This window comes from Erinaceus europaeus, chromosome 6, assembly GCF_950295315.1.
Source record: "Erinaceus europaeus chromosome 6, mEriEur2.1, whole genome shotgun sequence".
Classification (NCBI taxonomy): domain Eukaryota; kingdom Metazoa; phylum Chordata; class Mammalia; order Eulipotyphla; family Erinaceidae; genus Erinaceus; species Erinaceus europaeus.
The window spans coordinates 50,259,552-50,281,231 of NC_080167.1; the positions used below are offsets into that span (position 1 = coordinate 50,259,552).

The 21,680-nt window shown below is 36.5% G+C and overlaps 1 protein-coding gene across 2 annotated transcripts in view; it reads right to left on the bottom strand.

Moving 5' to 3' along the window:
• UPF2 (UPF2 regulator of nonsense mediated mRNA decay) overlaps window positions 1–21,680 on the bottom strand; it is a 202,412-nt gene that overhangs the window by 137,915 nt on the left and 42,817 nt on the right. For both annotated transcript variants that reach the window (XR_009550246.1, XM_007524619.2), the window contains exons 9-12: window positions 15,858–15,966; window positions 4,402–4,515; window positions 1,221–1,337; window positions 224–409 (exon numbers count right to left, since the gene is read on the bottom strand). Coding sequence is in view for 1 of the 2 variants with exons in the window: in XM_007524619.2 (XP_007524681.1) it covers window positions 224–409; window positions 1,221–1,337; window positions 4,402–4,515; window positions 15,858–15,966 (526 nt within the window). In the remaining variant the exon portion in view is untranslated. The remainder of the gene's footprint in view (window positions 1–223; window positions 410–1,220; window positions 1,338–4,401; window positions 4,516–15,857; window positions 15,967–21,680) is intronic.

Consider the following 21,680-nt stretch of genomic DNA (forward strand, 5'->3'; position numbering starts at 1 on the left):
ATAAATTAAATTAAAATAAATAAATAAAAATAAAAAATAAAAACCAAAATGTGTTCCTGACCCAAAAGAATTTAGTGCATGAACTAGAAAGAATGTTCTTTTCCTAACACCATTATTATTAAAATGAAAAGGAACTCACTTGATTGAATAGTGCTTCAATTAATACAACCACAGATTTCAAGTTGACTACTATTCTATGATTTTGTTAATTTACATTATTTACCTTTTCAGTGGTCACCTTGGAAAGATCCTTGTATAAAAGTTTGCGGACATATTCCTGGAGAGGAGGACGTTTCTTTTTCACTGTTTTTTCAGCTGGAGGAGGGTTGCAATAGTAATATGCATTCTCCACCATGGTGACATATCTTGCATCAAGATGCATTGCTTGTTTCTTCCTCATCATTTGTTCCTAAAATTAATGTCCAATTAAGGAAAACATTTTCATTCTAAGATTTTTCTTTCCACTACTAAGTAAACCTCTCCATTATTCTCATTGTTAAGATTTCAGGATGAAGGACTAGAAAATGAAAAAACAGAGGTAGGTGATTGTATACTTGCTTGAGCACACACATTACCATATGCAAGGACCAGGGTTCAAGACCCCCAGCCTGCAATTGCAGAGGGAAGCTTCACACAATTCTGACTTAACTTTAGCACTGTACTACCTGGACAGTTAATTCTCTGTTGCGGGAGACTGTTCTCCACACTGCAGTGTTTTGTCCAGCGATGGTCCCAACCCACTGGATGCCAATTGACAACTACTGACTAGCAGACAGTACACCTAATCCTTTTTTTGTAGTTGTTGCCACCAAATCTTCGCTGCTCTAAGATATTTTTTTAATTAAAATTTTAATTGGTGGCAATAAAAAAAAGTCAGCAGTGCAAATCAGATAATCTAGTTTTTGTAAAAATTTTTATTTATAAAAAGAAAATATTGACTAAACCATAGGATAAGAGGGGTACAACTTCACACAATTCCCACATTGAAAACTCTGTATCCCATCCAAAAAAAAAAAAGAATTCTTTCATTTCTATAGTCTGTCAAAAGCTATTTTGGATTAAAATTAAGTCCCCTTTGCAGTACTGTGAATCTGTTAGTCACCAAGTGAAAAAAAACTTCCTACAGTTCTTCATGAATGGCAGCTTACAAGTATGAGATAGTTTAGTTCAGGGGAAAATGTTTTAATTCCTGAAATAAATCAAGACCCTAAAGCTCTTACCAAAAGTACACTGGTCCTTAGGTGTGATTCTGGAGATCTGAAAAGAAATCTTCCACATGTTTCCAATAGGGTACATGCCATTTCAATATGATGATGAGAAAAGTCTGACAGTAGCATCTGTAATAGTAATAATAATAATAATAATAATAAACTATTAGATACCTCAATCTTATTACGGAAAAATTGTGCATCTAATATTGCATCAACTTTTAAATGTCAAGAGTGAAAACCAAAAACTAGTCTATTTCACTTCAACAAGTTATACTGCTGGTTATCATTTTGTTACAGTTTTAACCACAGCATGGCTAAGTTTCAGCTTATTGGTGGTACTGGGGATCAAACCTGGGACTTCCAAGCCTCAGGCATGAAAATCTCTTGCATAACCATGTGGGCATCTTTTTTTGTGTCTAGTCAAAATAATTCTAAGAATGTCAATATATTTAATTTTTTAATTAAAATTTCTTTCCTTTCAGAAAGATATATAGAAACTAATTATTAAGCACTGGGCAGTGTACAACAATGCACAAGGAGCCAGGTTCAAGTTCCTGGACCCCACCTGCAGCAGGAAACTTTATGAGAGGTGAAGTAGGACCGCAGATGACTTTCTTTATCTATCTCTTCCTCCTCCCTCAATTTCTCTCTGGTCTATCAAGTAAAATAAATAAATAAATAAACAAATAAATAAATAAAATTTAAAAGACAGTTAATACTAAAGCCTTTTCTATATTATTAAATGCTATGTATTTAAAAACATACCACACACACACGGCTGAAATTTTCTCATTGCCATTTTTCTTTCTTTTTCCTATGCTTTGCTTTGGTTTAAATGACATTTAATTTTTTTTTTCTTTTGCTTCCAGGGTTATCGCTGGGGTTCACTGCCTGCACTACAAATCCACGGCTCCTGTGTCCATTTTTTCCAATTTTTCATTAGATAGGACAGAGAGAAATTAAGAGAGGAGGGGGAGATAAAGAGGGGAAAAGATAGACAACACCTGCAGACCTGCTTCACCAAATGTGAGGCTACCCTCCCATTCAAGTGGGGAGCCGGGGGTTTGAATCCGGATCCTTGCACAAGTCCTTGTGCTTCATACTATGTGTGCTTAACCCGGTGCACTACCACCACCACCCCAACATTTGTTAAAATTCTGATTATACAAGGCTGTGTGCAAAATTCACAAATAGAACATTTTAGTATTTATCCTCTCAATGTTTTCCTATATATGTTTTGCAAGCCAAAAGAGATTAAGACTTACTTAATAACTTTGGCTTAATAGCAGCATTTAAAGTTCTGGCTTAAGAGCAGCATTTTTTTTTTTTTTTAAACCACAGCATTGCTCTTCTCTGGCTTACTGTGCTGCAGGGACTGAACCTGGAACCATGTCTAGTTAGGCACAAAAAAGTCTTTTTACCATCACTATGCTACCTCTCTGGCCATAAAGATTTATTTATTAAGTCAGAGGGAAAGACAGACAAGCATGGCTGCACTCTTGGCACTTAGGATGCCAGAGGTTAAAGCCAAGACCTCATACTTGAGAGTCCAATGCTTTTTTCTTTCTTCACTGTGCCACCTCCTAGGTCCCTATAGGAGCTTTTTTTTTTTTTTTTTTTTTTATGGCTTTATCTCTCTATGGCATAATTTTAAAAGTACACAGTAATGTATAATATGAACTGTAATAAAACTTCATTGATTCCTACTTATTAGAGATGCCAAACTGTCAAGAATTTCTTACTATTCAAACAATGTAAACATCTATAGATAAATCTAAACATAAAATGCTATTTTCTTTCTTTCTTTCTTTCTTTCTTTCTTTCTCTCTTTCTCTCTCTCTTTCGTCCTTTCTCCCTTATATTTTGCATTATTTACCAGAGTACTGCTAAACTCTGGTTTAGGGGGTGGTGTGGGGGAGTGAATGTGGGATTATAGACCCTCAGGCATGAGAGTCTTTTGCATAACCATTATGCTGTCTACTTCTGTCTATTTTCTTTAAATGGATGCCTAGAAGTAGAATTTCTGTGTCACATTTGTTTGTCTATTGCCAAGACAGGGATCTTATGGGTATGTAATTTCACCACATCTAGGCTGCATTTTTATTGAGACAGAGACATAGAGAGGGAAAGATACCAAAGCATCCTCCCTTGTGGTTCTGGGCATCAAGTGTGGGCTGCATACATAGCAAGGCACTTACACTACTCAGTGAACTTCTTCCCAGTATTTATATTTTTAAAAATTAGCACAAAAGGGAGTCGGGTGGAAGTGCAGCGGGTTAAGCGCACGTGGCGCAAAGCGCAAGGAACGGCCCAAGGATCCTGGTTCGAGCCCCTGGAATCCCCACCAGCAGGGAAGTCGATTCACAGGCGGTGAAGCAGGTCTGCAGGTGTCTATCTTTCTCTCCCCCTCTATCTTCCCCTCCTCTCTCCATTTCTCTCTGTCCTATCCAACAACGACGATATCAACAACAACAATGAAAAACAACAAGGGCAACAAAAAGAGAAAATAAATAAATATTAAAAATTTTTTTAAAAAAAAAAACTAGCACAAAGAAATATACTAATATTTTTAAACTACTCATTCCAGTCTTTCAATTAAAAAAATGAGGTGCTCCAAGATATAGGAAACTTAACTCCTTAAATGTTTACAAATGAAGATTACGATGTTAACTGCTCTAAGAAATCAAGCAATAAGGAAACCTATTTAAATCAGGTTCTCCAAATGTATTTGAATTCATGAGATCTATTCTATACCCAATAGTAGATCAAGGACTTCAATTTAAAAAAGAAAATCATTATTGTTAGTAATGATTAAATCAATGTGATAGACTTATCACATTGATAATTATCACATATCTATGCTGCAACTACATTGCAAATTATGATTAGTTATTAAATGATTTCTACTTTTAAGTTCATTGTGGACAGAAAACAATAAACATAATTTCAATTATTCTCTAATTTACTTAGACCTTATATGGCTGATTTCAGTAGACAATCCATGTGCATTAAAAAAAAAACCTGTGAATTCTATTGCTACTGTTAAGATGTCAACTAAACTGAGTTTTAAGTGCATTGTTCAATTCTATAAACACCAACTGTGCCTATCTTCTTTGTCTTCAGTTAATGAAACACTTTTCAATGACTATATATTATCCAGTTTTTTCTTAAGCAAAAATTCAGCACTAACCTTTAAGCAATGCAGTGTATCATTTTTTGTGAACATCTTAAACTTAGTCAGTTCCCCAATAAAGCGAACAGTTTTATTCTTTGTTTCAATATTGATCTGGTCCTTTTTTCGTACCTACAAATTAAAAGATTAAAAACATGGATTAGATAATTAACAATTTAAAAACTGTGGATATAACGTATTGTTTTAATAATGCCCAAGTATTTTCAATTTATTTTCATCTAATTACTTGTTATCTTCAAACAATTTTAAAGTTAAGACAAAAAGTCTTGTGGAACTGAAGTACCAAGATCTGCTTGCAAAACAACTCCATGGCCAACTAGTTTAAGGGAAACAATGCATTTTCATCAGAAGTAAGACACTCAAATAAAGAAACCTGTTTAGCTTAATTCAGTGTTTCTCAATTTTATCTGGAAACATAAAACCATTATAAAATGCTATTACTGGGTTGTCAGAAAAGTCATGACACATTTTTGCAAAGAAAAATACATCATGGCTTTTCTGGCAACTTATAGCTAACATCCTATTAAATTAATATTATAAGGGATATCCTTTAAGAAATGCTGCTGTGGGCAGGGGAGATAGTATAATTACTATGCAAAAAGGATTTCATGCCCGAAGTCCCAGGTTTAAACTTCATCACCAACACAAGCTAGGGCTGAGCAGGTAAAAACAAAGAAATGCTGCTGGGCTTGTGAAGAGGAACAGAGGATAAAGCACAAGCACCACAGTAAATAAGAGGCCAGAGTTCAATCCCCAGAATTCCATGTTTCAGAACAATGCTCTGGTATTTTCTCTACCCTCCACTCCTCTCATTAATAAATTAATCTGGTTTTGTAGAGACCCCTAAATCTTCATCTGCACTATTCCAGCTTTTAGGCTCATGATTAGTCAACAATTTGTTGGGCTTTATATGTTAACTTTTCTTTCAGCCACCATGTTTCAGTTGCTACCGTGATGCCAACCAGACTTCCCTGGGCAGACAACGCCACCAATGTGTTCTGGAACCCCACTTCTCCAGAGCTCCACCCCACAAGGGAAAGAGAGTAACCGGCTGGGAGTATGGATCAACCTGTCAACATCCATGTTCAGCAGGGAAGCAATTACAGAAGCCAAACCTTCCACCTTCTGCACCCCATAATGTCCCTTGGTCCATGCTCCCAGAGGGATAAAGAATAGGAAAGCTGGGAGTCAGGCAGTAGCACAGTGGGTTAAGCGCACGTGGCGCAAAAAGCAGGACCAGCTTTAAGGATCCCAGCTTGAACTGGGATCCTTACACGGGTTCTTGTGCTTTGCACCATGTGCGCTTAACCCGCTGCGCTACCTCCAGACTCCCTGATTGCACAATAAGATACTTAAATGTTTTAAATGACATCACAACAATCCCCTGAATAACAGACACCACAGAAATTCAACATACCATGCGAGGCTTCTATGAACAACTATATGCCACCAAGCTAGAGAACCTGGAAGAAATGGACAATTTCCTAGATATCTACCAACTTCCAAAACTAACTAAAGAGGAAGTGGATAACATGAACAGGCCCATCACAGCTAATGAAATTGAAACAGTTATCAAAAATCTACCCAAAAATAAAAGTCCTGGACCAGATGGTTTTACAAATGAATTCTACAAAACCTTCAAAGAAGAACTAATACCTCTACTTTTAAAAGTCTTCCAGAAGATTGAAGACACTGGAATACTCCCTGCCAGCTTCTATGAAGCCAACATCACCCTGATACCAAAAGCAGACAGGGACACAACCAAAAAAGAAAACTACAGACCAATATCTCTGATGAACATAGATGCGAAAATATTGAACAAAATTCTACCCAACCGGATACAGCAGTATATCAAAAAGACTGTTCATCATGACCAGGTGGGGTTTATCCCAGGCATGCAAGGTTGGTTTAATATACGTAAATCAATCAATGTGATCCACCACATCAACAAAAGCAAGACCAAAAACCACATGGTCATATCAATAGATGCAGAGAAAGCCTTTGACAAAATACAACATCCCTTTATGATCAAAACACTACAAAAAATGGGAATAGATGGAAAATTCCTGAAGATAGTGGAGTCTATATATAGCAAACCTACAGCCAACATCATACTCAATGGTGAAAAGCTGGAAGCATTTCCACTCAGATCAGGTACAGGACAGGGCTGCCCACTATCACCATTACTATTCAACATAGTGTTGGAAGTTCTTGCCATAGCAATCCGGCAGGAGCAAGGAATTAAAGGCATACAGATTGGAAGAGAAGAAGTCAAACTCTCCTTATTTGCAGATGACATGATAGTATACATAGAAAAACCTAAGGAATCCAGCAAGAAGCTTTTGGAAATCATCAGGTAATACAGTAAAGTGTCAGGCTATAAAATTAACATTCAAAAGTCAATGGCATTCCTCTATGCAAACACTAAGTTAGAAGAAATTGAAATCCAGAAATCAGTTCCTTTTACTATAGCAACAAAAACAATAAAATATCTAGGAGTAAACCTAACCAAAGAAGTGAAAGACTTATATACTGAAAATTATGAGTCACTACTCAAAGAAATTGAAAAAGACACAAAGAAGTGGAAAGATATTCCATGTTCATGGGTTGGAAGAATTAACATCATCAAAATGAATATATTACCCAGAGCCATCTACAAATTTAATGCTATCCCCATCAAGATCCCAAGCACATTTTTTTGGAAAATAGAAAAAATGCTACAAATGTTTATCTGGAACCAGAAAAGACCCAGAATTGCCAAAACAATCTTGAGAAAAAAGAACAGAACCGGAGGCATCACACTCCCAGCTCTCAAACTGTATTATAGGGCCATTGTCATCAAAACTGCTTGGTACTGGAACATGAACAGACACACTGACCAGTGGAATAGAATTGAGAGCCCAGAAATGAGGCCCCATACCTATGGACATCTAATCTTTGACAAAGGGGCCCAGACTATTACATGGGGAAAGCAGAGTCTCTTCAACAAATGGTGTTGGAAACAATGGGTTGAAACATGCAGAAGAATGAAACTGAACCACTGTATTTCACCAAATACAAAAGTAAATTCCAAGTGGATTAAGGACTTGGATGTTAGACCACAAACTATCAAATACTTAGAGGAAAATATTGGCAGAACTCTTTTCTGCATAAATTTTAAAGACATCTTCAATGAAATGAATCCAATTACAAAGAAGACTAAGGCAAGTATAAACCTATGGGACTACATCAAATTAAAAAGCTTCTTCACAGCAAAAGAAACCACTACCCAAACCAAGAGACCCCTCACAGAATGGGAGATCTTTACATGCCATACATCAGACAAGAGTTTAATAACCAACATATATAAAGAGCTTGCTAGACTCAACAACAAGATAACAAATAACCCCATCCAAAAATGGGGGGAGGACATGAACAGAGTATTCACCACAGAAGAGATCCAAAAGGCCGAGAAACACATGAAAAAATGCTCCAAGTCTCTGACTGTCAGAGAAATGCAAATCAAGACAACAATGAGATATCACTTCACTCCTGTGAGAATGTCATACATCAGAAAAGGTAACAGCAGCAAATGCTGGAGAGGGTGAAGGGTCAAAGGAACCCTCCTGCACTGCTGGTGGGAATGTCAATTGGTCCAACGTCTGTGGAGAACAGTCTGGAGAACTCTCTGAAGGCTAGAAATGGACCTACCCTATGACCCTGCAATTCCTCTCCTGGGGATATATCCTAAGGAACCCAACACATCCCTCCAAAAAGATCTGTGTACACATATGTTCTTGGCAGCACAATTTGTAATAGCCAAAACCTGGAAGCAACCCAGGTGTCCAACAACAGATGAGTGGCTGAGCAAGTTGTGGTATATATACACAATGGAATACTACTCAGCTGTAAAAAATGGTGACTTCACCGTTTTCAGCAGATCTTGGATGGATCTTGAAAAAATCATATTGAGGGAGTCAGGCGGTGGCACAGCGGGTTAAGCGCACATGGCACAAAGCACAAGGACCTGAATAAGGATCCCGGTTCGAGCCTCCCGGTTCCCCTCCTGCAGGGGAGTCGCTTCACAGGCGGTGAAGCAGGTCTGCAGGTGTCTATCTTTCTCTCCTCCCCCTCTTTCCCTCCTCTTTCCATTTCTCTCTGTCCTATCCAACAAAGATGACATCTATAACAACAACAATAATAACTACAACAACAACAAAAAGACAAGGGCAACAAAAAGGAAAATAAATTTAAAAAATTTTTTTAAAAAATCATATTGAGTGAAATAAGTCAGAAATAGAAGGATGAATATGGGATGATCTCACTCTCAGGCAGAAGTTGAAAAACAAGATCAGAAAAGAAAACACAAGTAGAACCTGAAATGGAACTGGCATATTGCACCAAAGTAAAAGACTCTGGGGTGGGTGGGTGGGTGGGGAGAATACAGGTCCATGAAGGATGATAAATGACATAGTGGGGGTTGTATTGTTAAATGGGAAACTGGGGAATGTTATGCATGTACAAACTATTGTATTTACTGTTGAATATAAGACATTAATTCCCCAATAAAGAAATAAATTTAAAAAAAAAGAAAAACAAGATCAGAAAAGAAAACACAAGTAGAACCTGAAATGGAATTGGCATATCGCAGCAAAGTAAAAGACTCTGGGGTGGGTAGGTGGGGAGAATACAGGTCCAAGAAGGATTCAGAGGACCTAGTAGGGGTTGTATTGTTATATGGGAAACTGGGGAATGTTATGCATGTAGAAACTATTGTACTGACTGTTGAATGTAAAACATTAATTCCCCAATTAAAAAAAAATCCAAAAAAAAAAGAAATTGGCCATACAATGTAAATTCACCATAAAAACTATAGAAAAAAGATAAATATAACAAAATAATAACTATATTTGCTTTAAGCCATGCAATTATGGGGCTTTCTCCCTTTTTAACTTTAAATTTTATATTTCTTTAAAAATTTTTTTATATTTATTTATTTTCCCTTTTGTTGCCCTTGTTTCAACACTGAGGGTATGCACCTCTTACTGTTAAAAAAAAAAATTGTTGGGGGCCAGGTTGTGGCTCACCTGGTTGAGTGCACATGCACACAATTCAAAAGGACTGGGGTTCAAGCCCTAAGTCCTCACCTGCAGGGGGAAGCTTCATAAGTGGTGAAGCAGGGCCACAGTTGTCTCTGACTCACTCTCTTCCCCACCCCTCTCACTTTCTCTTTGCTTCTGTCCAATGAATAATAAATTAAGTATTAAAAAAAGTTTTTTTTTAGTTGTTTAAACAGGGTCCAATAATGTCCAACAAGTAAAGCATGAGCCTTACCAGGCACGAGGTCCCGGATTCAAGCCTAGGGATTACATTCGGACCTCATGGAAAGCACCAGGGGAGCTCCATGGATGGTGGAGCAGTGCTGTAGTGTTACTTCTCTCTTTGTTTCTATCTTTTTTTCTCACCTCTCAACCTCTCCCAATTAGTGATATTACATGCATAAGGCAGAGGGGTCAACATGCATGCACACACAAAACAAAATAAAAAATAAGTGTAAGAATTTAAAAGTATTTGAAAAACTGACATTCTGAAGTTGGTTCTTTAGGGAAGATAAAATGGAAATATATATACATGTTTCTTTACACTTATGAGTAATTTTGATGTGTACAGTAAGTCTGTAGTGTCACCAATGGCGGTATCTCTCTAACCTCTATTCCCTGTTTAAAAACAAAAGACTTGAAGGTTCTTCAAAATTATTATAAGGCTTATTCTTTTTTTTTTTTTCCCTCCAGGGTTATTGCTGGGGCTTGGTGCCTGCCCCACGAATCCACTACTGCTCCTGGAGAATATTTTTTCCCCTTTTATTGCCCCTTTTTTTTTTTTATCATTGTTGTGGTTACTATTGTTATTGATGTCACTGTTGTTGGATAGGACAGAGAAAAATGGAGAGGAGGGGAAGACAGAGAGAGGAAGAGAAAGATAGACACCGGCAGAACTGCTTCACTGCCTGTGAGGCAACTCCCCTGTACGTAGGGAGCTGGGGACTCAAATCGGGATCCTTAAGCAGGTCCTTGCGTTTCGTGCATGTGCGCTTAACCCACTGCGCTACTGCCTAGCCCCCTATAAGGCTTATTCTTAATATCTTCCAGTCTCATCTGTTGACTCTCTAAAATCAAAAGGTATCTAAGTTTCAAAACACGTAACACAATTCATATGTGATTGTGGCTAAGTATTACTGAGGTTAAGGACACAAACTAATGTGATGAAATTACAGAATTTTCAAATCAAGGTATCCAAAGTCAATTATCTCAATCTCTCCCTCTCTTTCTTACTCTTGGATGGACCTTGAAAAATTCATGTTAAGTGAAATAAGTCAGAAACAGAAAGATGAATATAGGATGATCTCACTCTCTGGCAGAAGTTGAAAAATGAGATCAGAAGAGAAAACACAAGTAAAACTTGAACTGGAGTTCGTATATTGGACCAAAGTAAAAGACTCTAGGGGGTGTTGGGGGGGAATACAAGTGCAAAAAAGGATGACAGAGGACCTAGTGGGGGGTTGTATTGGTTATATGGAAAACTGGGAAATGTTATGCATGCATAAACTTTTATATTTACTATCAAATGTAAAACATTAATTCCCCAATAAAGAAAAAATAAACTGTCTTCAATGAAACTTAAATAACTTTATTCTGTTGTCCACTGATTTCCATAAGAGAATAATAGTCTTTTTTTACTGTTTTTTATTTTAAGATTTTATTTACTTATTCATGAGAAATAATAGGAGAGAGAAAGAACCAGATATCACTCTGGTACATGTGCTGCTGGGGATCGAACTCAGGACCTCATGCTTGAGAGTTCAATGCCTTATCCACTGCGTCACCTCCCGGACCACAGCAAAATAAGATTCTTAATCTACTAGAACATGAAAGGAAAAAAGTGCTTGGGAACTTTTATTAATATTTTTTAAGGTTTATTTATTTATTCCCTATTGTTGCCCTTGTTTTTTTTTTATTGTTGTTATAATTATTATTATTGTTGTTGGATAGGACAGAGAGAAATGGAGAGAGGAGGCGAAGACAGGGGGAGAGAAAGATAGACACCTGCAGACCTGCTTCACACCTGTGAAGCGACGCCCCTGCAGGTGGGGAGTCGGGGGCTTGAACTAGGATCCTAATGCTGGTCCTTGTGCTTTGCGGTACGTGCACTTAACCCGCTGCTCTACTGCCCGACTCCCTAATATTTTTTTAATTTTTTTTATTTTGTTTTTTATGTCAGACTTAATTTTATTCAGAAAGCATTTGGCACAACTGCAAATGCATAGTATTTAAAAGTCAAAATACTTATAGTGGGATAATTGATCAAACTATCAATGTAGAGGCTTGGCCTAAAAAGCTAAAAAATGAGTAATTTTGCAGCAGGGTGGGGGGAGGGTGGCAAAGTAAATAAAATGTTAAGACTTGCAAGCATGAGGTTCTGAGTTCAATCTTCAACATCTATATGCTAGAGTAGTACTCTATTTCTCTTCTGCACACTCATTATAAAGTAAATATAATTTGCAAATATATTATTTATTTATTAATGATATAGGAGGGGGAAGAGAGAGAGAGGGAAATGAGAGAAAACTCAGAGCATCACTCTGGTACATGTGCTATTGGGGATTGAATTTGGGACCTCATGCTTGAGAGTCCAATGCTTTATCCATTGTGCCACCTCCTAGACCACTAAAGCAAATATTTTAAAAGGATGACTAAGTTTTTTTAGAAACATCAAACAGAGACAGGGGAGACAGCCTAACAGTTATGCAAAGAGACTCATGCCTAGGGTTCAAAGTCCCAGGTATAATCCCCTGCACAACCATAAACCAGAGCTGAGTAGTACTCTGGTAAAAAAAAAAAAAAATATATATATATATATATATATATATATATATATATATATATATATATATATATAATAACATTAGCATTAGTCAGTAAGGGTAATTTTCTTATATTTAAATAAATGTGTCTCCTTAATAATTAGAAAGGTAAGCAAAAAATTAGAACCAAAAGGGCAGAGGGTAGATAGCATAATGGTTATGCAAACAGACTCTCATGCCTGAGGCTCCAAAGTCCCAGGTTCAATCCCCTGCACCATCATAAACCAGAGCTAAGCAGTGCTCTGGTAAAAAAAAAAAAAAAAAAAATAGAAACAAAAATGTTTCTCAGAGTTCCAATAACCAAAGATATCGACAAATGATAATGTCATTATTTTATTTTACTTTTAAGTTTATTTAGTAACTAATCAGAGAGAACCAGAATATCACATGTGATACTAGGGACTGAACTCAGGACCTCATGCTTCAGAGTTCAATGCTTTATCTACTGAGGTACCTCCTGGGCTTCAGTAACTATTTTTTATTCTTCTCTTTCTAGGTATTTAAAAACATTTTAATCTTTTAAATAAAGCACTTTGCAACATGAAAATTTCTTGCTAAAAATATCACTGTCAAAGGCTCTATGTCATTTATATGGCCATTTTATTAAACTGTTGCAGGACAAATGTTCAGCCTTTTCCTATTACAACTCAGAATCTCAACAGAGCTTCTCTCCCCTCCCCTTTTGGGACACATAAAACTATTCGATTCTCAGAACTGTCTAACATATCAATGCCTCTAAAGACCTTGAAACAAACTGCCAGGTTATTTCTATAAATTCTACCTAAAGTATGAAACTGTTTTCTCATTTCTATTTTACTAATCTGTTAGTTGAATTAGCAAATCCATTCTTTTAGCTAGATTTTCTCTGACTGTTATATGAGGTTTCAAATACTCTTGCTACCCAAATACTCTTGCTACTAGTTATTTCTCAGCTGACATTCGTAAGCAGGGGCAAACATGATCAAATGTAGCAATATGATGAAGCAAAAAAAAACCAAAAAACCAGAGATGGGGAAAACTGGCTCCACAGTGATGGCCATAATTCTAGCTCTAGAGAATCAAAGACAGCTGCACTGAGTATGAAAATATGCTTGATCGAAAGTGGCTCCTGAATAACAGAGAGACAAAAGTAGAGGTAGTTCTCTTAGTAACTACAGGTAAAATATACTGCAAATTACATTTGCAATCCAGGGAGAATACAAATATAGATAACAGGGGCACTTACTAAGCATCAGAAGAGAGGTTCTGACAAGAAATGTATATGTGAGGTTACTGGAAAATAGAAATTAACCAAGACCCAGATAAAATGGGTTCCATCAAAATTAAGCATGAAGGAAGAAGGCTTGGGAAACACCAACATATAAATACTAGAAAAGCAAATAAATTATACTGACAGTCATAAGAAGCAGGACAGTGTGGCAGAGAAGGGGTAGCTGGGACTCTGATATCTACATCTAGGAACTGTGTAAAGAATTTAGGCACTGTCTCATTTAATCTGTGAGGACAAACTATTTAAAAGACACAATTCTGATCCACATATGATACGCAAGGACACTGACACATAGAACACTTAAGTAACAACCAAAGTTAGAATAACATCATATGATGGGGTCAGCATGATTGCTTCTGAAAAAAAAGACCAGCAATTTGAGTCCGCAGAAATACCAACTAACATGAGGCAAGTGGGAGGACACAGTGATCCCTGTCAGAGTACTAGGATGGTAGAACAAAAAATAAATGGCAGAAGTAGAAAAGACTATAAAAAACAAGACAGAAAAAGATGATGGGGGTAGAGGTTGCAGTTAAAGAGATTTTTTTGGTTGCTATTATATTTAGTTTTATCTTGTATTTTACCTAAGGATGGGAGTTTACTGAACACATCCAAACAGAAAGTCATCTCATGCACATTTGAGCATGGAAAGGACAGGTCCTAGAGGAAGCAGCAGTGATCAATGACTTCAACTGCCCTTTCTTTTCTTTCTTTTCTCCCCTGAGTGGACCCCAAAGCGTACTAGCTGTAATGAAGCTTTGTGGCAGAAAGCCAAAAATACCAATTTCTTCAATCCACACACTTATTTTCTCATAGGTATATGGTATGCACAAACAGAATTTTCTTAATTTTTAAGTTTTCCATTAGAAGCACTGATTTTGCTTAGATTTCATTGAAATGTATAGACACAGTCATATAATCGTTAGCAAAACAATGTTTGTGTGGTAAGATTCAAGTACCAACAAGAATGTTACCACTTCAATTGCATCTGTTCCAAAACTTTTATTAAAGTGTTTTCTGTGAGTTACATATTCACCCTCCATCCATGACACTCACCATGCACACTACCCTACGAAAGCTTTGAGAATTCTTATAAGAAAAAAAATTCAAACCAAACCACCTTTCTTGATTTCAGTGTTTTCAAATTTCAGTAAATGCAGAATGCTGTACTTGTTACTATCAATAAAAAAACTAAAGCATACTTTAGTTGAAGTTGGTCCAGAAAAATCCTAGGCATAAATTTAACAGTAACAATTAAACACCTATCTCACTCTTCACTGACATATCCTATCCCCTGAACCTCACTCCAAGCAATTCATTTGGCAACTGAACATGCAATTCCTTGCACTAACAAAAAATGTCTAGGGATTATACCTTATTATACTCTTACATTTTTATCAATACACTGTGTCCAACTATATCCTGAGATTCCTGACCTCAAAAATCCTTCCTGTTTTCAGTGCTCAGCAGTACTATGGTTTATTCAAGACAATGGCAGCAAAGTATATACCAAAAACAACAGACACTTATTTGCATTCTGAACAACTTTCTATACAGCTAAATTTTGTAAGCAACTTTTTCACTGGCTAAACAAACATGAATTTCATTTCAAAAACTATTATTAGTGGTTACTTGCAGTCACTTCTAAGGTCTCACTACTCCTACAGAGTGCGTATTTGAAATGTAATTGCTTCTGCAAATTGACCACTGACACGAAGTCTGTTAAGACTTCTAGGACTAGCAAGGAAGGAATCTTATGTGGTAACTAGTCTCTGGGATTTGCTAGGGTGTTCTTTAAAGAACTCACCAACATCCAAGGTAAACATTTTTCAGGCAAGAATCAATAAAAACATGAGCTACAATAGTATCCACTGACACTAGAGTTTATGGAACCTTTCTACCCCAATCTTTGGATGCCCTAACACCTAGACAGGCACCCTAAGGGTACTATGCCTGACTCATCAATACAAATCCTATTTCATCTGAAAACACCAATGAGAATTGCTGGCAGTCTTGACCTTGGAGAACGAATTTTACTTTACAAAAGCAAGAAGTGCAGAACCTACAACAGGGAGACAAGGTCACATAAGCTCACCTCCAAATGAAAGCATCAAATTCAAGCTCTGTTGAGTAAATTTACAAGGGGAAAATGTAAATTCAAAACTGTTACACCACTGTCAAATTTCAAAAATATAAATACCAACAAAGTAATCATATTCTTAAGCTAGAGTCCCTCCTCACTTATAAGCACATATATTACAAAATAAATGCTTAGATACATACATGAAATCTGAAATCCCCCCTCAGCATCGAACAAAGATCCTCTGCTACATCAGACATGCAGGGATGTAATGTAGCAACCAATCTTGCATAAAATGGTAGCAAATCCAACCTGCAAAAGTTATATGTGATATGTGTAAAAGGAAAGACACCAGAAGTCATTCATTTTAAAGTTTTAGCTTTCTCAGATACAATCACACATTAAATTATTATAAACACTAGCAATTATATTGACGTGCCTATTTACTGTCATCATATGAAAATTCAATTTGCCTTAAAATTTCTTTAATGAACTCCTATTTTCCAGTCAGATCACAAATTAAGTGAACATGGACTTTTAATAAGGTGTGAAATACCAAGTGGCGAAAACATTAAATTTTAACATAGCTTGTATTTTTAACCACATTTCTACTGAGCAACAGAGCACTTAGAAGCCTAAAGGTAGCCTAGTGTAAAGTGGAATCCTTTTTGAACATTTCCTTCATTTATCAATGGGTAGTTACTTGAAAATCTAAATGCCGTAGAAGAAAAGCCAATATCAAAGACATCAAGAAATCAGAATACTATCACAACACCTACACATTAACTTATGTATCTTACTCACTATAGAACCCATTCAGATTCTCATATAACACCCATTTATTTACTCTTGGGCAACAAAAGGCAAATGGTTATTCAGGCTGCCATTCCTCTTCCTTTGCATAGCACTTCCCCACTAGACTTGAATGCAGAATATTGCTTAACAATATTAACAAGAGTAGTAGCTCAAGGAAGCTACTACTAACCAGAATCAATACACAAACTAATAACTGTTTTCTATTCCTGTCATAGAAACTTCCTGAAAATTTTAATTATACAATGACTTTTAACACTTAATTAGCATACGAGGTACTAGAGATGAAAAGCTGTGAAGAACTGATAAAAACAGGTAGTAATGGGAGCTAACACTGACAAGGAAGCTAAAAGCTATAAATATGAGGCACAAGAACTTAAAATCACTAAGAACAAAAATAAATATTCCTACGTCTTAGTTACTCCTGAATGTATCATTACTAAATAATAGGAAGACAGCTTGGTCACCAGAGAAAAGGCATGAAAGGCTAAGAGTCAGATTTGGAGAACTTCCAACATGGGCAAACTTAGTTTGAGCTGGAAGAAGAGACATAATGAAAAAAGGAAGAATACAGATGGCCTTGAAAGGTATAGCAAGGGGGTGGACAGTGCCCCAATTTAAATACCTAAAAGCCCCCAAAACTTTGTGTCTCTCTTTGAACACTATGATTTCTAGAAAGTTCTTACTGACATACCATTTAGTTTTAAATTTAAATGTACTGACATACATTTAGTTCTTACTGACATACCAGGCCCTGTCTTACACAGCTAATCTATATGATTTAAGTGTTAATACAAAATAAATGTCAAGTGAGATGTCATAATCACTACCTTAGAAATAAGAAAATCAGCATAAGAGAAGTAAAGAATATATATAGTGGCTCTGCAATAGTGTCACAATAAAACTTTTAAAGGAACCATATTCCTTTATAAGAAACAGTGAAGCGGGGTAGATAGCATAATGGAGATGCAAAGAGACTCTCATTCCTGAGGCTCCAAAGTCCCAGGTCCAATCTCCCACCACCATAAGCCAAAGCTAAGCAGTGCTCTGGTTAAAAAAAGAGACAGAGAAAAGAAACAGTGACAAGTATAATCCAGCATGTAGAAGTCTGAAGAAATTTAATATTAAGCACTTTCAAAATGTTACCAAGTAAAGGTTAAATTTCTAACACACAGAAAATGTAAACATTTGGAAAATCTCACAGTACAAAGATGAGATATTCTTGAGAGTTACTACTAGTGGGGGGAAAAGGCAGGGGCAGGTAATTAGTTGCATAATAGATGGATACTTACTGTATCACATTTACTTTCTACATTTCCAAATGTTATTTAGATTATAACATTGCATTTTAATGTATTTTCGCATGAGCTGGGTAGTGGCATACCTGGCTAAACTAACATGTCACCATGTTCAAGGACTGAGGGTACGAGTCCCCAGCACCTACCTTTGGGGAAAGCTTCACAAGAGTTGAAGCAGCAACAAGGGCAACAAAAGGGAATAAATAAATAAAATAAATATTAAATAAATAAATAATTTAAGAGTTGAAGCAGGTACATCTGTCTCCCTACCTACCCCCTTCCCTTTCAATTTCTCTTTGTCCTATCAAAAGTAAGTTGTTGTTTTTTGTTTTTTTTTTTTTACTTTTTTATATTTATTTATTTTCCCTTTTGTTGCCCTTGTTGTTTTTTACTATTGTTTATTTATCACTGTTGCTGTAATTGATGTCGTCGTTGTTAGATAGGACAGAGAGAAATGAAGACAGAGAGGGGGAGAGAAAGATAGACACCTGCAGACCTGCTTCACCACTTGTGAAGTGACTCCCATGCAAGTGGAGAGCCAGGGGGCTCGAACTGGAATCCTTAAGCCAGTCCTTGTGCTTACATGCACTTGTGCCACATGCACTTGTGCCACATGCACTCAACCCGCTGTGCTACCGCCCGACTCCTGCAAGTTTTTTTTAACAGAGAATATTAAAAATGTACACACACACACATATGTAAGGTTAGGTTTTCCCTCAAAACATTTTAGCAACAAGTATTTTTTGTACTTTATAATCAATTACCTAATATTCATACAAATACAGAATCTTAAGCCTCCTAAATACAGTTGTTCTCAACTTCAACAACTAGAGATAAAAAAATAATAATATAACATTCAGACACAAGAATTGAGATCATGTGGTAACAAACAGTATTTGGTAGAGGGTAGAAGGCACAGGTTCTAACTCTCCACAAATGTGGTTCTGTGGCCTCTGAAAGGACCCGCTCTTTCCTGTTGCTCACTCACCTTCAGTGTTGCCTGCAAACTCTCACTAAGAGCTACAGGGCTGTGCTCCTTGATGGGATACACTTCCCAAAGAGCTATAGCATTTAGACCCTCCCTCATTAAGTAAACTTTAATTCCAGTGATAGTTGTTCATTGAGATCTTTTCTCTGTACACCCTTCAAAATACAAATCCACACTCCCACTATTCTGAATACAATCTATCTTCTATTAGCAAAGAACACAATTACTCATTGTGTTTACTTCTCGTCACAGAATATGAGCTCTGTGGAGTAATTACATTATCAGCACTGAAAATGGTGCCTAGAACACAGTAGGTTTTCAATAGTTATTTGTTAGGTAAATGAATGTCTCTGGTATGTCACACTTTAGTACACTGTCAGCCTTTAGTCTAACATATTTTTCAACATATCAGGAAAGTAGCCTATTTTTATCAGAATAATAAATTTGATCAAGCTCTTTACTAAGCAAAGGCTAGTTTGCCAAATATCACATTCAATTAGTGGGATAACCTTATCATTTTGAATTTTCCTCATATTCTAAATATTAACATGATTTCTTTTTTAAAAGTATCCCCAAAAATAATCTTTGATCATACATGATTCCTGTTTCTAGTATCTTATTAAATATTATTTGCTAGCATTTACATAGAATTTTTATATTTACACTTAAAGGAAAATTGGCCAACTCATTTTTTGTTTGTTTGTTTTTTACCTCCAGAGTTATCACTGCACTACAAATCCACTGCTCTTGGAGGCTATTTTTCCCATTTTGTTGCCCTTGTTGTTGTTGTTGTTGTTATAGCTATTGTTGTTGGATAGGACTTAGAGGAGGGGAAGACAGAGGGGAGGCGGTGAAAGATAGACACCTGCAGACCTGCTTCACCACCCGTGAAGGTAGGGAACTGGGGGGCTTGAACTGGGATCCTTACACCGACCCCAGCACTTTGCACTATGTGCACCAACCCAGTATGCTAACACCCAGCCCCCTGGCCAACTCTTTAACTTTCTTGTTTTTTTCAAGGCTCTGAAACAAACAATATAGCAATTTCATGTTCCTATGAAATAACAGGGCACAGACCCTTTCTTTGAACACTAAATTTTGTTATCTCCTAAGAGAGTGAAAATTATTGTTTTTTTTAGCAGAGGACTACTCAGCTTTAGCTTATATTAGTGCTGAAGACTGAACCTGCAGCTTTGTAATTTCAGTCATGAAAGGTTTTTTTTTGCAAAACCACTACGCTATCTTCCTAGCCCTCTTATAGGTTTTTATTCAATTATCAGTCATTTATCTAAAAGAAATATTTAGCTTTCCTTTTCTCTTGAAAATCCAATTTAATACATGAAAGCTTTAATTTTTAGTTCATGCCCCAAAAGCCCTATAAAAAATGATAACGTGAAGGGCTGGGCAGTGGCAGTATGTTACCATGTGTAGGATCCAGGTTCAAGCTCCTAGCCCCCACTTCCAAGTATAAAGCTTAACAACCCGTGATGCAGTACTTCTCTCTGCTCCCCTCTACCTTCCCCCTGCCTTTTGAATTTCTCTGTCTCTATGCAATTAAAAAAATAAATAAATAAAGGTAATGTGAAGGAACACATTATTGTTCAATTAAAGAACGCACTGAATATTCTTCATAGCAAACACTAAAGCAGAAAGTACTTAAAATTGGGGCTAGTTACATAGAAATCAAGAATCAAATACCCTAGTAACTTTTTTCCCCCACAGTGCTGATGTTCCCAAAGCAACAGTGCCATCAAGTGGTATCACATACTAGAAGATTTTAAAAAACTCAATCTTTCATAGTTCCAAATTTAGTCAGAGGGAGGAGTCCCTCACAAACCATGCAAAAAACTGGGTCAAGAAAAAGCTGGTCAAGAATCAAGCCCCTCACATGGATGCTTGGGTAGAGCACTTCATTGCTGTGGCTTCTTTCTGCCTGTCTGAAAGTCATCCTGAAAGCAGTAAAGCCCTAGTGATGACACTGCACCACACACACCCCAAAATTGAAGTGAAGCATTTAGTCTATGAAAATAATTCTGCTTCTCTATAATAATTAATTCTCTATAGTAAAACAATTCTCTAAGGAGACAGCGCACATCTATTTGCAAAAGAAGGCTAAATTCATATGGGTTCAGTATTAAAAATCAATACCAGGTTCATCTGTATATTCATTAGACATTTTCCCTGACTTCTTCCTCAAACTTTTGCTAAGAAGGGTGAGATTTCTAAAGTCTTGGGAACACTTTGTCTCTTGATGTAGGTGGTAGATACATTAATGTATTTATGATATAAACACAATGTCAAATTTCACTTATATGAATTATATTCTAAATTAAGCATTATATAATGTCAATAATTAAGGGACCTTTAATTTCATTTTAATGGAGTCTTTCAAATTTATGGGTTTAAAGATACAATAGTCACTATTTAACTAATGAAAGAAGACAATTAAAAGTTTAGACTTTAATTTCATTATGTTAGATAAAAGCTGACAGAATACAAGTGTGACGTATCAGAGACATTAATTTATCTAACAAAGTTTAATAACTGCAAGCTTAAATACTATGTCAGAGCAAGAACTTCAAAAACTATTTTTAAAAAAATCAAACTTTAAAATTTCTGTAATTGGGAGTATGGACCGACCAGTCAACGCCCATGTTCAGCGAGGAAGCAATTACAGAAGCCAGACCTTCTACCTTCTGCAACCCACAATGACCCTGGGTCCATGCTCCCAGAGGGATAGAGAATGGGAAAGCTATCGGGGGAGGGGGTGGGATATGGAGATTGGGTGGTGGGTATTGTGTGGAGTTGTACCCCTCCTACCCTATGGTTTTGTTAATTAATCCTTTCATAAATAAAAAATAATAAAATAAAAAATAAAATAAAATAAAATTTCTGTACTGCTGGATTCTCAAGTGTAAATTCCAGAG